Below are 16,487 nucleotides of genomic sequence, written 5' to 3'. Positions count from 1 at the left end.
GAAAATTGAAAACATTCACAACACCTAGGCCTCATTCAGGAGAATCCACAGCATGAGGGCAACACAGCAGCTATGTTGTAACTACTGTGGGATGGACGGATGAATTGTTAATCCTTATGAGCCTGGATCCAAGGAGCAAAGAAAGGGGCCATTTAAATAAACTCAGCAGTCCCAAACAAGAACATGGGAAAGTAATCAAGTCTCTTTAAAAAAAGTAAATCAATGAAGGGAATAACAACATATGCTTTTAAAAAAAACAAAAGTGCCTTCTATTGAAAGAAGCAATATGTGTTGTGGAGAAATCCTCTGTGAATATGCATATATAAACATACATTAAAATAATTCTACCAGACTTATTCAAATATAAACCAATGAAAATATCCAGAATTTCAAAGATTCAACTTCTGAGTGATAATTTAACGTGAGGGTAAGACACTCAATTAGAAGTATTCAGTAACTTAGAAGTGAATTACACTGAGCCAGGACTTTGGAAAATGCCCTCAGATCCCTGCACAGGCCGGGCAACCACATTAACATGGGTCACATTTTCTTCTCTTGGGAGCACCACCTCAAAACACGGAGAATCAAAATAAATCCTAAAATGAATAAACATTAAAAAGTAGATTTTTTTTTTCCTAAATCATTTGGGGCATAAAACAAAACACAAAAAAATAAAAACCTGAAAACTTCAAGTTCTTCCACAGAGAAAGCCAGAATCACCAGAAATAGGCGCACAAACTAAAATGTTAATTGACTGGGACACACCTCCAATGAGCTCTCAGCTCTCTTAAGGTCTGTGAAAACAGGTTCTCTCTGGACTAAATTATGTTTGGGATTTGCATTCGTTATTTAAAATTAGCTCTATAGTAAAATACTGTTGTGATCAGTAATCCTATCGGTTTTCAGTTTTGAACTCACAGCTCTTTATTTTTCCAGGAAGTTTTCATAAAGTCCACGACAGCTGGGCCCTGAGGAAATCAGTCACACTTCGCCACAGTAAGGGGTGCGGGGTGGGGGTGGGGGGGTGGGGGGGTGGGGGGTCCGCGGGATGATGACCAGTAACACAGTATCCCTTTTGTAGGTGCGGCTATGAAAACAACAAGCTCGCCTCCCAAGGCAATGCTGGTTGATATAAAAAGCGATACTGTCAGGTCAGGGTTTTTTAAAAAGTGAGATGGCAATGTCATAGGCTAACAGATGGACAGAAACGGTGGGCGGGTCTGTCAACAAGCAGGACAGCAGAAGGCTACCCGGATGTCACAGGAAAGTGAATGCTTTCGTGAACAGTCACTACATTTTCCTGCTAATTAGATCACCCGTTAGACACTTGTAACTTATTAATAACTGGCCAAGCTGCTTTTCTAAACACGTATTAATGATTAATGAGAATATAAAAGTACAGTTTTCATAGCGGTTAGTAAAGGCATCTAGCTTGCATCTCAATTCATGCTTCTCTTTGTTGTAGCCAGCTTTCACACAAACTTAATTTGTTTAAAAATCTTACTTTTTTCTGATGTCATATCGATCTGAAAGAAAACATACATAGATTGCACGGTTACGAATAGTGTCTTGTGCCCCAGCCCAACGTGCACAGTGAACTCACACACACCGGGGCAAGCGCACGCTGGAGGGAGGCCAGAGTGCCTGAAGTTCTTCCTGAGCATCTCCTGGCTTCTGAACCTAACTTTCCAAACAGAAACCTCCTGTCTACGGCAGGACTATGGCTGGAAAGTCCCTTCTAAAGTTATTCCTGGGAAGATATGCTCCAGGGTGTGTTTGATGTTAGAATACATATTTAGTAGAGAAGAGGCAGGAAGAGAGTGGAGGAGGCCAAGTGTCTACTCAGCTGAGAAAAAGAAGCGTGGTGATGGGTCCTACGATGTAGTGTCATGCATTAGAGGCCAGAAGCACAAACCCTGGTCAGCTGGACTGCTCTGCCAAGAAGGTGTGTAGGCATCACTTTCAACTGCTGTGGGGAGCGAGTCACCAGCACAGCATGGACACTGAGTGTGAGACACAAATGACGGACAGTTGAGGGGCGAGTGACTTCAGTCTTGTCATGTGCTCCTTGTGTGGATGGTGACATGCGGCAGGACAGTGAGTCCACAGTCACCCCCCATCCTGCCTCACAGCCAGGGAGCAGCGAGAAGGGAAACCCAGGGCATTCTCTGAACTGATCAGGCCTTATGTTTTAAGCTGGTGAATTCAAGGGCATTACATTTTTCTTTATATTTCTGCATTTCAAATCCATCAGAATAACATTAAAAAGTAAAACTAGTAGATTGGAAATCATTTACGTGCAACTAAACAACTGCGCTTGTCTATCTTAGAAATAGGAACCAGAATGTTAATTAGTAAGTGCAACGACTTCCCAATGATTTCTCTCATTTCTCTGATAATGTTTGGGCGTTTTCAGATCTTTACAAGGATAACACACACACACTGGCTTGAACTACAGAAGCAGGTGTAATTCACGGCTACGTAGTCACGGTAACCTCTCTAAGACTCGCTTCCTTCATCTGTGGAGAAGGCACCCTTGCCGGGTGATGAGACATGAGAGGTGACAAGGCATGTGGGGCGCCCAGAGACACATGCTCACATCGGCAGGCACTGCGCTACAAGGCTGATATCGTCCCTGCATGAACTGTGTGCCCTTCCAGTTCTGGGTCTCTGGTTCTCGAAGTTTCTGGTCGTAAAGCCCCTTTAAACTCCTAAAATTACTGAGAAGCCTGGAGATCTTTTACGATTGGTATATATCAATAACTATCTGTATTACAAATGAAAGCACAGGCAATGCTGGAAGCCAAGGACACACACGTTCCAGATCATCCAACTGAGGATGTCCCCGGCCAAAACGCCTCTGTGGCTCGTGAGGACGTGCGAGTTAGACGGTGAGTACTATCTCTGCTCTGTGAAGGGAAGAGTGCTGACCTCCCGGCATCTCCAGACCAGCCTTTGAGACCCATGGAGGGAACGGCCGGGTCTACAGTATTTGGTAGAGAAATACCTACTATTGCAGAGTCCGGATTACAATTTAGAGCGAAACTGCACTGTTCTCTGAAGTCAGTCCACAAGATGGGAAAACGAGGCTCAGAGAGGTTAGTCACAAGAACAAGCCTTCTAAGAACACAGAGCCACCTGGGACACAGCACAAACAAGCGACAAGGCCACACAATTACCTCTTCCTCCTGTTCTTGATCTGACTCTGACTCCTGGCCGCCCAAGTGCCATGCGGGATGGGAAAGAGCGGGAAGAGCAGACAGTGTTTAGAAGACGAGATTAAACACCCTGCCCACACACATCAAAGGCAAGCGCAGTCAGGTGCGCTCGTGTTTCTCACTAACAGTTCCCAGGACACAGTACAGACATTAAAGAGGACTGGTTTAGATGCAAAAGCCATCGACTCAGGAGACAAAAGAACCCTGATTATAAATATACTAATTTCAGATGCTCGGTCACCAGCAGCCTGATGGATTGGATGGCACATGCCTGCTGGAGTGGTGACAACAACATCCCAGCCATTGCATTTGGCTGAAAATGCTACCGTATTTCCCCGAAAATAAGACCTGCCTCGAAAATAAGCCCCAGTTAAGATCTCAGCCAGAAAGACGTATTTAGTACGTTATGACGATGTTCCAGAAGAAGATGACATGACTGTATTTGAATAAATGTAGATTGTTGTACATGAAAAAATAAGACATCCCCTGAAAATATGCCCTAATGCATCTTTTGGAGCAAAAATTAATATAAGACCCAGTCTTATTTTGGGGGCAATACGGTATAAGACCTGGTTTTATTTTCAGGGAAACACAGAAGAAGCCACAAATAAACACGGTGAATAGTCTCAACACACAAGCAACATTTAGGAGTTGTATTATCACAAAGAGCTGTTAAATTCTAGAGTGTATCTGAAGTGTACAATGTTCAGCATCTTTTTCTTTTGCTTTGAGTTGCCAGATGCCAAGTTGTCCAGGGTCATCACAGCATTAATAACTCTCTGGCCGTTCCTGACTTAGAAATACAACGTAAAAAAAAAGTGAATGCTTTCTTTACAGTGCTCTGAAGGCTCTCTGAAATAAGACGGAGCCCATTCACCTTCCTACATAGATACTATTTCATTTTATTTTTATCATTAAGAAATTTACGATGTTAAAAAGATGCTCTGAGTTTTTCTCTCTGCTTGATCTCCATGAACAAGAGTAACACATTAATAAAAACAGACTGGTGGGTAAAAAGAAGTATAGGAAGTGTTTTGCTGTGAGGACGCTGGATTGAGGATTTTGAATATATTTCAATCCTCCTGCCACTCACTACTCAGCCCCTCCTCAACCCCCAGCACACATGGAGAAGTGGCCGTAACCTTCGGGGTGAAAGCTCCCATCAGAAAGGGATACTGGTCACAACTTTTTTAAATAAAAAAGTTATCCCTAACATTTAATCATTCAGTTGTCTTCTTTGATTTGATCAGAGTAACCAAGAGTATGTCTGTATAATCAGGAGTACCCTCGGAGTAACTCTGCAGTGGGGAGCGGTTTGCATAGAAAGCAATGCAGTAGGCTCTGGGTCAGGAACTAAATAATTTTTCCATGTAAACCATGTTTTGAATCTGCTCCTTGTAGCCTGGGAGTAGTTTATACTAAATCATGTTAAAATAGTTGAAAAATTAATTTGATACTCCAAAAATATTATAGGTTATACAATGAACAGGTAATTGTTTTGCAACAATGTAAAATATCATGAGGTTGCTGTGAACATAACAATTAGAACCCACCAATGAGCTGGTAGGAACCAGAGCTAATGGACTCGGGATTTTGGTACCAAAAGTACCAATACGGTCCCAGAAGGACACATAAAGACAATAATGAAGACAAAGCCAGTTATTTGATTTTTAAAAATTACTCCAAAAAGTTAAATCTTAAAATCAAGTTTTCTCTCTTCCATATCCAGTATGCACTTATAGAAATTTTTCCATCAAAGTGAATTTAAGGCAAAATAAGGTATATTCCATATATATATATTCCATATATTCCATATTTATATATATATATAAATATAATATGTATATATTATATACATAATATAATATAGCGCTGCTATATTCCTCACTTCGGTGGAAAATCACGCATTTGACAAGGAACCAGAAATAACTGGCACATGTGCCTGCATTCAGTGTCTCTGCTCTTGTATTTAAATGACCTGAAGATGAAATACTCCCTGCCCGAAACGCAGCATGGCAGACTCCACAGTACCTTTATATAAATGGGCAGGGTGATGTTTAAGTTGCAAATCGCTTGATGCACCAGGCCTCTTGTGGATTTGGGCTCTTTCATAAACGACAGGCGTCCGCATGGCTCCTGGGTCGTGTCCCGGACCTTGAAAAAAGTTATCATGAGGCCACTATTTCTTCTAAGTACAAGGTGTGATCAAACAATACAGTGAATGTTTAAATAAAAGTCATTACTACAGTAAAAGACACATCCTCCATCATGACAATGCCCCGTGTCACACGTTACTTCTGGTATATGGTAATTTCTGTCAAATAAAAACATTACGGTGAAAAAAAAAAAAAAAAAAAAAAAACATTACGGTGTATCCTCATCCACCTTATTCACGGATCTGGCACCATGTGACTTCTGGCTCTTCCCCAAAGTCAAAATGATTCAGGACATAGAAGCAGCCATGACAGCACAACTAAAGACACTCAGGAAAGAGGACTTCCAGAACTGCTTCAGAGAGTGGTAAGTACGATGGGATAAGTGTGTTCGAAGTGAGGGGGAGTGTTTTAAGGGGGATGAATGGCAATGTGTCTTTGACTGTAATAATTTTTTTATTGAAACGTTCTCCATATGTTTTGATCACACCTAGATGACACTCAAAAGAATTGGGGGAAAATACAATTCATTTCAGAATGCTAAGTAAAGATTCTCTGGCTGCTTCTTTTTCCTTTTCCTATGAGCATTTAAAATGACTTTTAAAAAAATCATTCAGCTTTAAAAAAACTGTGGTGAAATATACATAACAAAGTGTACCATTTCCATTGTCACACTTCCCAGTTTTAAGTCACACATCAGTGGTCTTAGCACATTAACAGAATCCTACTGTGCAGAATTCTCCATCACCCCAGACAGAAACTGCCCACTACCCAGTAACCCCAGTCACTGCACTCCTCCAGCTCGTGACCTGGACTCCACCTTCTGGCTCTACGCCTGCCTCATACAGAGTCACACGGTATCTATCCTCCTGTGATTGGCCCATTTCTCGCAGCACAATGTCCTCAAGGGCCATCCGTCCATCAGAACCTCCTTCTTCTGCAGGCCGAGTAACGTCACTGCACGTATGGACCACGTTTTCTTTATCCATTCATCTGGCAGTGGGTGTTCCAGCTTTTGGTGAAGAATGCTTTTATGAACATGGGTGTGAATGAACATGGGTGTTTGCGTCCCTGCTTCGAATTCTTTGGGGTGTCAATTGAGAGGTGTGCCTGCTGGGTCCTGTGCTGAGTCTCTGACTTCTGAGGATTCAGCATACGGTTGCCCTCGGCGGCTGCACCACTCACATTCCACCCACCAAGCATCAGGGCTCCGACTTCTCCACACCCTCACCAACACTGGTTAGTGTCTGTTTTTTGTCTTTTTGAGGACAGACATCCTCATGGGAGGTACCTCACTGTGGTTTCCCTCTGAGTTTCCCGAAGCTGTTGAGCGTCTTTCTATGTGCATATGGGCACTTGTACACCTTCGTTGGAGAAAAGTCTGTTGAAGTCCTTTTGTGCTGGGCTGTTTGCAGAACAGCTTTTGCACATCGAGTTATCAGATATCAGCTCAGCTACACAGCTGCTTGTGTTAAACAGATCCATCGCCTGTTGGTGGTTACTGTTCACTGCGCTCTGCAAGAACCTATCTTTAAGGCAAAACAATCGACCAGGAGAGGTCTTGGAAAACCAAGACCTAAAACAACGCAAAGAGGTTTCCAGACACATGCTTGGGGTTAAGATAATGAGGAGTCACTGATGACGGTCGATCTGGGAACTGGTCGTGAGAAGCAGGACTAGAAAACGGCTGATGGACCAGCTCCTGTCGCTCAAGGACTGGGCACTGGGACGACTTCCAGATCCGTGAAATATGTTGTAAGAAATGGGGAAAAAACAAGTGGCTGGAGACATGGAGCAGAACAGACTTATTCCTTCCTTTTATTTCACAATCTCTCATTCTGACAGTTTGGTCCCTCCTTAGAACTGAAACCTGCATACGTCACTGCCATCTCCTGACTTGGATTCAAGTTCCTGAACAGACACAACAAACCCAGGCATTGTAGTGTCTCCACAAACGTTTGCTGAGGGAATGTATGAACGTACATCCAGGCTACAGCTCTGTCTGAGATAATCTCTTAAAATAAAAATGGTTGGTTTTCTAGGACTTTAAAATTTTATAGATGTGGTTTAAAAAATGACTTGAATGACTGAAGTGCAAACATTCTCCTACTAAAGAAAGTCATACTCTCACTTGATTTTGAATAAAATGCATGACCAAATTCCATGTAGATATTACCTTGACAAAGAGAGGAAGTCTGTTTTCTTTGAAGGCAAAAAAACTGAATATATGATGCTGGCCGCTCTTGGTTAATGGCACCAGATTGCCAAAACAATCAACATAGATGGGTTTTCCTTCTAATACCTGGTGAAAACACGGAAAAATACAAATAAAATAGCTGTAATTATTCCTTATTGACATAAAGAAGTGGTGGCACCCCTTGGAACATTAAAATTGACACACAATAATCTCTAATTCGCTGACATTTTGTCTCGTCTGTGACAAAGCATGTCCCAGCACCCCTCTTCTTACGTCACGGGGACCTTTGAATGCATGGTGGCATTTAATGCTGCTGCCCTCATTTCCAACACCGCATCAGGCTATCCACCAAAACCAATGTATCTTTAAATCCTAAACTTAAATTTCTGCTCGGGTAATTTTTGCTGTCACAATGAGTCAGGGTCCTCGACTGCAGTACCCAGAGGCCCGCACTGATGAAAAACTCTGAAATAAGAAAAAGTAACGCAGAAAAGCCCAGCACTGCAGTTTTACATTTATATAAAGGATATGACTGTTTTCTTTCCTATGAAAAATTACTAAGAACAACAAGGACAGATAAAACACCAGAACTGTTACAGGCACGGACGTACTTTATCATAAACCATCATTTTCTCCAAGACAACCTTTCTGCCCTTTACCTGAGAACAGCCCCATGGGCAGGGCCCAAGATGACTGGCATCGGACCATCACCTTCTGCCCGATCAGAACGTGGACCGGTCGTCTTTGGTTACGGCTCTGCCTGTTGAGTCCTGAGCAAATGCGCGCTGTGGACAAGGGTGTGAACCTGTTGCCGCGGCGCTGTGCCTACATACCTCCACATCCCGGCTCCTGGCCACCTCGGCAAAGTTTTCTTGTTGCTCCAGCGTCTTGTCCACCTTGTCGTCCGTCATGCAGAAGCACCGCAACCTGGCTTCAATGGGGTCATGTGACTTGGCAAACACGACGAATTTGGCCATGTACGGTACGCAGATAATCTCTCTATATACTTGGGATGCAAAGGTCACGGATTCCTGGATTTGTCTGCAATCGATCAGCCAGAACCTATGCGGGAAAGAAGGCCGTTCTCTGAAATCCCAAGTACACCAGGCGAAAGCAAAACCAGTTCCTTCACTATGATCAAAGCAGGCATTAAGTGCTTCTTGTGAAAAGAACAGGGAGACAATGAGGAAAAGGGGAGGCAGAGAGGCCAGGAGAGGAGGCGGGTGATGGGTGGCAGGGAGGAGGGACGAGGGTCTGGCGGGAAGGCCAGCAAGCCCACCCTGTGTCTGCAGCTTTGCTCCCTAGAACCTGCCGAGTACCGTCCTGCTGAGATCGACCTCCGCGTCCAGCATCTCCCGGTGGCACAGGCGGCGTGCTGGACACTGTGACAAGGACCGCACCACGTGCAGCCGCTCCCCTCGGGCTCCTCCTAGTCCTCATTTCATTTCCTGAGCTCTTTCCAATGGAACCTACCCAGCTCTTTCTCGTCTCCTCATTCTTCTCCAAAACCCCTCCAGTCCCTAAGGCTGGATCAGTCCAACAACCATTTTGCTCCCGACTTCGTAAATGCTGCTGAATAGAATTCCTCAAAGACGTTCCTGGCGTTGTGCCTACTTTCTGATTTGTGGCCTCACTAAGTCTGTACATTGCTTGGCAACTTCTTCCCGGCATCGTTTCATCCAGTGGAGCGACGTTCACTAAACCTTACAACACTCGCAACGCCCGTCCACTCAGCCCCAGGGAGGCTGACACCACCAAGAGAGTCAAGGACCCCAGGTGGACATTGTCTCCATTGGCTATTTCTACACTTGCAAAGGTTCACTCCACACCCGTGTGCTGAAACCTTTCTCTGCCCATCATCACTCTCCTTCCTGGACTCAGTTCCCATAATCTTTCAACATTCCCGAGAGTTCCTGTCCTCTTAGCCTCTTTTCTTCAAGTTCCTTGTACAGCATGTGTGCTCTCTCGGTCTCTCTCTCGGCTTTTGGTAAAATGTATGTAACATAAAATTTACCCCTTTAACCATTTTAAAGTGTACAATTCATGGGCGTTAAGTAGCTGTGCTGTGCAGCCATCACTATGCATTTCCAGAGCCTTTTCGTCATCCCACACAGACACACTAAGACCATTAGACCAACAACTGCCGGTTCCCCTCCCCCCTCCGTGTCTGTGCCTGTTCCCTGCACCTCACATCAGTTCAATTGGGCAGGATCTGCCCTTCACGTCTGGCTATTTCATTAGCATAAGCCTTCAAGGGTCCATAGTTCCTGGCTCTTGGGAGTCACTCAGTATTACCGTCCTCCTCATTCTGACTCCACTGTCTTGTTCACTGCTTCTCCAGTTGCCCAGAGTTCAATTATGAGGTCAGGAACAAAGCAAGTCCTGACTTCCTGTGTCCTCCCGGCCCCCGTGACAGTGCCATCAGCCAACACCAATCACAGACCACAGGTCACCGCACTCTCCCAGCCCCCGGCCACGTCCCAGCTCTGCATCTGTGTTCTGTCACTCTTCCCCGCAGTGTGCACACCTCCTGAACCCACTCAGCACCTCTGGGGACACTCTCACTCTGCACTTGTCATTTCCTTGCATTAGAGCGAAGATGTATAAGGATAGGGCAGGCTGCCACACATGCTGCTGATGGCTGGCCAACCAGTGTGTGCACCACACCAGCTACCAATGCTGCGCCGGCCTCTTACGGAACCGCGCCTGCCTTTCTGTGTCGTCTGTCCCCACCCCCAAGCAGGAATCTAAGCTTTACCCACTTTCAGCTTCCATTCTGCCATCTGTGAAATGGACGTGATTCCTCCTGCCTTATTAAGTCACAAAGTTGTTGTAATAAAATTAAATGACTAGGAAAGTGCCTAGCAACCCATTATTAATACATTACTACTCAGAATAAATTGAATTTCTGTGCGCATATGAAATAACACTGGACAGCCCTGGTGTGTTAAACTTGTGCTACATAAAGGGTAGTAAGTCAGTGTCAGGACATGCACGTCACTGAAACTGAAACCTCTAACCACTCATGCAAACCACACGGGCTCTGGAATTTTGTTATCCTGTTGATAAAGTAGTGGGGGCTGCTGCCTTGTTGGCGGCAGGAAACTCATTGTTCCTACAACTAGTGGGACTGGACGAAGTGGCAGTGGCTGCTGAAACCAGAGTCAGTGTCCTGCAGTCACTTCCTTTCCTGAGGTTTTGATCTGCTTGGCTGGACTTGGTTGCTGTACCATCAGTTACATCTGCCGGTAGGTGTTGTTTAAAATATCAGCATAAATGCGGACCAGACCGTATTTAAAACCAAACCAAAAAAGTTCACTTTTAAAGACTGTACGGAGCAAAACAAACGGAAGACACAGGTGGGATAGGGGAGTGTGGGATGGAAGGAGGAAGGGACAGGCAATGTCACAGTGGGTCGGGGGAACAGGCAATGTCACAGTGAGCTTTTCTCTGCTAAGTGACGTACCTGGCAGACACATTGGTTGTGAAGGAAACACATTCGTTGACAAATGTTAATGGTGTAGTCCCGGTAATATCTTCCCACTGGGCAGGAGTGGTTCCACCTGAAATAACAGGATTGTTGGAAAAAACTGGGCAGCAGTCCAGACTCTGGGCTGTAAAATCCCAAATCCCGTCCGGGGCCTGGCTGTGTTCACCAGCAGAAACCCAGCCACGCCTCACAATGATGCACTGGAAACAAAATGACTAAAAACTGCATGCTAAGAACCAACAGGGAGAACAAACGGGCCACCACCTCCCAAGGAAATGAATTGAAGGGAGGTTATTTGAACAACTGCTTCAAAATAGTTGATATTCTAGTCTCTGCCTGACATTCTGAGGCTTTTATTGTGATTGCTCGGCTATGAAGATAAGTATAAATTGTATACAGTTGATGATTTGAAAAGAACCTTTGACCATGCAAAGAGCTGAATGCTTTGTTAAAATAATGAAAAATCCAGATATTCTTTTCTTCTTGAACTTCGTATTTTATGCAATTATTTTCATGAAATAAAATTTTCTCTCAATTTGCAATTGAAAGTTGGCAAAAAATTGCTTGGAAAATATTAAGAGATCAATGTAAGTACTGCAGTGAATGGACGAATGGACGAATGCCCAAGGAGGCCTCTGTGCATTGAAAAATCGCCACGGAGGCTCGTGACAACTTCCGTTCCTACTGGGAAATCCAGCTGGCATAGATAAGAATAAAACAGAGCACTGTGGGAGGAATATGTGTTCGAGACGAAGAAAAGTCGTGATTCTAAAGTTTCTTAAAGAAGGAAATTATTAGAGAAAGGGCATGGAAACTGATTCTAATAGCCTCCAAATACAAAGTCTTAGCAGAACTATATAACATAGCATGGCACAAACGTCCTAACACCCCGGTCAGCATAATTTCTAAACCAATAACTAAATCTAAGAGGTAGTTTAGTACAAACCCATCTGTACACGCAGGGACAGAAGAACGGGGCTGACGGCATCCAGGCCCACATATCTACATGTGATCACCGACAAGGGCAGGTGTGTCTGGGCAGTTTCCATATTTGGCGTGGCGTTTCACTGCCACGCCATTATGTCGCATGAGCTAGGAGGGTAATCTTATACACATGGGCCTAAAAGTATGGGAAAAACCCAGGAACGCTTGCTAATAGCCAGAAATGAGTATCTGGGAAAGCGATCACAAGCGTAGCATAATAGTTTCCCCTAAGCTCATTTTCGTATTTTAAATTTTCCATGTTATTAAACTTAGGGGGTAAAGTCTCAATGGTTTGCTATCATAAGTGTAGAGAAACATTACTAAAAGGGAGAATTAGAATAAGGGTGAACACGCCTGCCAACATAAAGGAGAAATTCCAACAATACCTGGACAAGTGGGGACGGCATTCTGCTGACAACGGTATGAACGTTACTGCACACCGGTGTCATGCAGCTACTGTAAGTAGGGAAATGATCAATCAGGTGATTCACCTCTCACCATTTGGTACTGGGCAGGGACAACCAGTGTTCTGGCAGCGTCAGGAGTTTGGTGGTTGTCTGAAAGCCATTACAACTTCCAATTGAAAAGACCAAAATTCAGTCAATCATTAAAAACCTTTACTTTGGTTTCCCCATGTTATATCAACAGATCAATGGTAAAACCATAACCAATTACTAGACAGAAGAATTAGGTTTGAAGTACTGGGCATAATTTTTCAAGATGGTATTTTTCCACAGATATGAGACATCTGCAGTGAGGCCTTAGAGATGATGGGTGTGGCTTTGAGTCCCAGCTCTGCAAACATTTATGGTGTAATGCTGCACGTCTCATGGACCTTCTCTTAGCCTCGGTTTCCTTTTCAGTAAAGTGGGGTGAGTCTCCTGACAGGGCTCGGTGAGGTATGTGACAAAGCACTGACGTGTCTCAGAGGATCCATCAGTAATTCTCAGCTCACTTCATCTCACCGTCAGCTCCCTACTGAATTAGGACACGTCTCCTGACTTGAGGCACAGAACCCTGCCAGCAGCTCATGACACAGGTCGTGTACTGTTACAGGGACCTACGTTTCTCCTGCCAGAATGTTCTGCTCACAGCCTCACGTGTGACTCACCTGTTATGCTGCACAGCAACCGCAAGGTTGGTGCATCTCCCCCAAAACCGTTCAGCATGACATCACTCACAGCTTTGGGGACAGGGATGGTCATGGTGATTGGCTTATGGAATTTTCTTCTTCTAGGTTCCAAAGTGACTATTGGGCTGAAGGTGGCTTTGTTGCCCAGGATCTTCTTCACCAGCTCACCGTGCATTGGCTGAGCCTTTGCAAAGGAAAGAATGACAATAAGCAATAACAGCTCCATCTCATGTCAACCTTGTCCCTCAGTGCACCAGTCAGTCGGCGGCTCCCAGTGTGGAAGTGAGTCAGCACTGTTACGAGGCACCATGGCGACCATCACAAACCCAGGACGCCCCTGGCAGCCTGCTGGCCAGCAGCGCGCTGCCCGCAGGCGACAGCCCCGGGGCCGCCCACGGACCGCGCCCACCCCGCGGCGCCCACGCAGCGCACCTGCAGGCCCACGCGGATCCGCTTGGTCAGCGCGCCCTCGGGGAACACCGCCTGCACCTGCGGCACCACCGTGCTGCTCAGCACGCCGCCCTCCGGGCCGATCAGGTGGCTGTCCTGCTTGACGCGCGACACCACGGCGAAGTACTGTGGGAAGTCGCGAGTGACGATGCGGCAGATGCGCTTCCGGTCCAGGTCCTCGGCGCTGTCCAGCACTGCGGACAGCGACAGCACGGGAGCTCGCGCAGGCCTGACAGCCCCAGGCCAGCCCCGGCTCCGCGGGCGGTCACCCTGCCTGCACACTGCTTTTTTCAACAGGAACATTTAAGAGCAAGGCCACCCTAACACCACCAGAAAAACCTGCAACCTTTTGAGACCTGTCTGTGGTCTCTGTAGGGACAGGTGTTTGCAGGGCAAGTGACAGAAAAGCGTCTGGCACCGGGCGCAGTGTTTTCCTGGCCACCCCGGGGAAGGAGAGGCTTCAGGGCAACCCAGAGTGAAATGCACCTGCTCTGCTCCTGGTTCATGGGAGGGAATGAAACTGTTCACGCCTTTTCTTTGCCAATTGCAAAGTTAGCTCAAAACCATTCATTGGGGTTTTAAGAAGAAATATGGCCCTTTCAGTTCTCAGGGGGGTAGTGCAGGAATAGAATGTGTCTTGCAAGGGTAAGAATTGTGTTTGTGTGTTTACTCCAGGGGACTGATTGTCTCTGAGACAGTCCCTGTGGATGTTAAAAATAAAAACCAGTGATTATGAATTCAGGATTTCAATATTCCCAAACCATTAGCTTCCCAAACATATCATGTAACATCAGGAGGATGAGATCATAGGCTTTTTATAAATTGCATTAGTGCAGACATGTATGGCACGAAAACAAATCAACTGCAGTAAAATGTAGCCCATTGAACTAAGCGGATCACTGCATGTTATGGGATTATGGAAAGCCGCTCACTTTCAGAAGTCACCTCCAGTCCCCCACCTCAGGCAGGACCATTTCGTTGCCTACACAGTAGAGGTGGGCAGGAAGCAGAGTCCCGGGACCTGACCACACATCACTGAAGACAACACACCGGCACGTCCAGCATACACGTATTCCACACATAATAACCCAAAATACACAAAACGGATTCTGTTTTGAAACAAGCTTTCTACCTATGCAGAAAGTTGTAAGAGTGGGTGCCCATCCAAGGACAAGACCCCCATGCTCACAGCAGGGCTGGTGACAGGTAAACCTCAGTGTGGGCAACAGAAATGGTTCCAAGAAGGAGAAGCAACGGAGCGAGGCATGGAGCCAGCCTCATCAGTGACAGCCCCGATCCTTTCACTCTCGCCAGAGAGACTGACCTAAACATGTCTTCTCCCATCCGCCCCTTGAGTAGGGTAAGCCTGGTCTCTATTGTCACAGAAGCTGGGAGGACACAGAGAGGACACTGAGGCAGCTGCCATCAGGCTTAATCCACGACCCACGACCACACACCATGCAGCTGCCAGTCGTCCTGAAGGGACAGCTACACAGCTGAGCGTCTGGCCCAGTACAGGACGCGGTGTGCCCTCGGCACTTAAATTGGGCACTTGCCTATCTGTGTAGTAACTGAAAGAGGAACACGTCTCCTAGTGTGAGCACGGGGACCCAAGGAGGTCCAAGCACGAGCTACTTCCCTCGCCTCAAACTCACACGGTTCAGCCTGCGGCTGTGCCCACGCACGCCCTGGGATTTGGAGAGCTCAGACAGCCCTAGGAAACGTAAGTTACTCTGCCATGTCTGCACGTGTGTGTGACTTCGACCCTGATGACCCTCTTTCCACTATCTGCACAAATCTCAGTGAACTTACCTTTCCTGTCTCCTTAACAATAGAAAGTTCAAAACAATTACATTATCCTATGATGCACTAGTTATGGGTCTATGCAAGTTTCCTGCAACAAGCTCAACACTTTTTCTCAGTGTGTTAAACATCTCAGCTTTCATTTTTTAAAATCGTGGAGTTATTATCCAGTATCCATTCATTTTGTTATGAAACAACAAATCTGTTCTATCCCATGTTTTAGGTTTGAAAAAATTTTGTAGTAAAGATGTTGTAAAGTGTTCTGTACCTCACTACTAAGGTGAGATCTTTACTATTTAAAGGATTTGGATTTTATTTTCCTGAACGTAAGAACAAATATAGTGTCATCTAACTCATCAGCACTGGAACAATCCAGAATACTTGCTGTGGCAAAATAACAGGACACACACACACACACACACACACCCTCACACACACACACACACTCACACACACTCACACATACACACACCCTCACACACACTCATTCACACTCACACACTCACACACACACTCACACACACTCACACACTCACACACACACTCACACACTCACACACACACTCACACACACACACACACACTCACACATACACACACCCTCACACACACTCACACACTCACACACTCACACACTCACACACACACTCACACACACCAGTTCATAAGGAAGAAACGCATCATTTTCATGCTTCCACCTCAGAGTTCATTCGAGACTCGATAGGAAGTACCTTCATCCATGCCATTCAGGATCTCGTTCAACTCGTCTTCAGTGTACTCGCAGAAGTGCTCTTTCCAGCTGTCTCCATTCTCACTGCGCAGGACCACCAGCTCCCTCTCCTTCCCTCGAAGGGCAGCAAAATGCGGGATCTCCACGATCACAGGCCTGACACAGTAAGGCAGAACACTCAGTGTGGACAGCGGTCAGCCAGCAGCAGACAATCACCGTGCCTCCGTCTGTTGCAAAGTGACCTGGAATTCTCCTCTTTCTGGGGACAGGGACATAGCGGGCCGTCCTCCGAGCCCACGGCCAGCGGACGGTCGCACAGTCGCACTCCAG

At 45.8% G+C, this 16,487-nt stretch overlaps 1 protein-coding gene across 6 annotated transcripts in view; it reads right to left on the bottom strand.

The window, feature by feature from the left end:
* ANK2 (ankyrin 2) overlaps window positions 1–16,487 on the bottom strand; it is a 193,845-nt gene that overhangs the window by 26,530 nt on the left and 150,828 nt on the right. For all 6 annotated transcript variants that reach the window (XM_081075592.1, XM_081075593.1, XM_081075594.1 and 3 more), the window contains 9 exons: window positions 16,159–16,313; window positions 13,607–13,818; window positions 13,154–13,358; window positions 11,035–11,131; window positions 8,402–8,630; window positions 7,548–7,673; window positions 5,250–5,372; window positions 3,180–3,212; window positions 1,505–1,526 (listed from right to left, as the gene is read on the bottom strand). In XM_081075592.1, coding sequence (XP_080931718.1) covers window positions 1,505–1,526; window positions 3,180–3,212; window positions 5,250–5,372; window positions 7,548–7,673; window positions 8,402–8,630; window positions 11,035–11,131; window positions 13,154–13,358; window positions 13,607–13,818; window positions 16,159–16,313 — 1,202 coding nt within the window. The remainder of the gene's footprint in view (window positions 1–1,504; window positions 1,527–3,179; window positions 3,213–5,249; window positions 5,373–7,547; window positions 7,674–8,401; window positions 8,631–11,034; window positions 11,132–13,153; window positions 13,359–13,606; window positions 13,819–16,158; window positions 16,314–16,487) is intronic.

Source organism: Rhinolophus hipposideros (assembly GCF_964194185.1).
Source record: "Rhinolophus hipposideros genome assembly, chromosome: 16".
Lineage (NCBI taxonomy): Eukaryota > Metazoa > Chordata > Mammalia > Chiroptera > Rhinolophidae > Rhinolophus > Rhinolophus hipposideros.
Note: the sequence above shows the minus strand (reverse complement) of the source record. Positions and strands in the feature narration are given on the sequence as shown.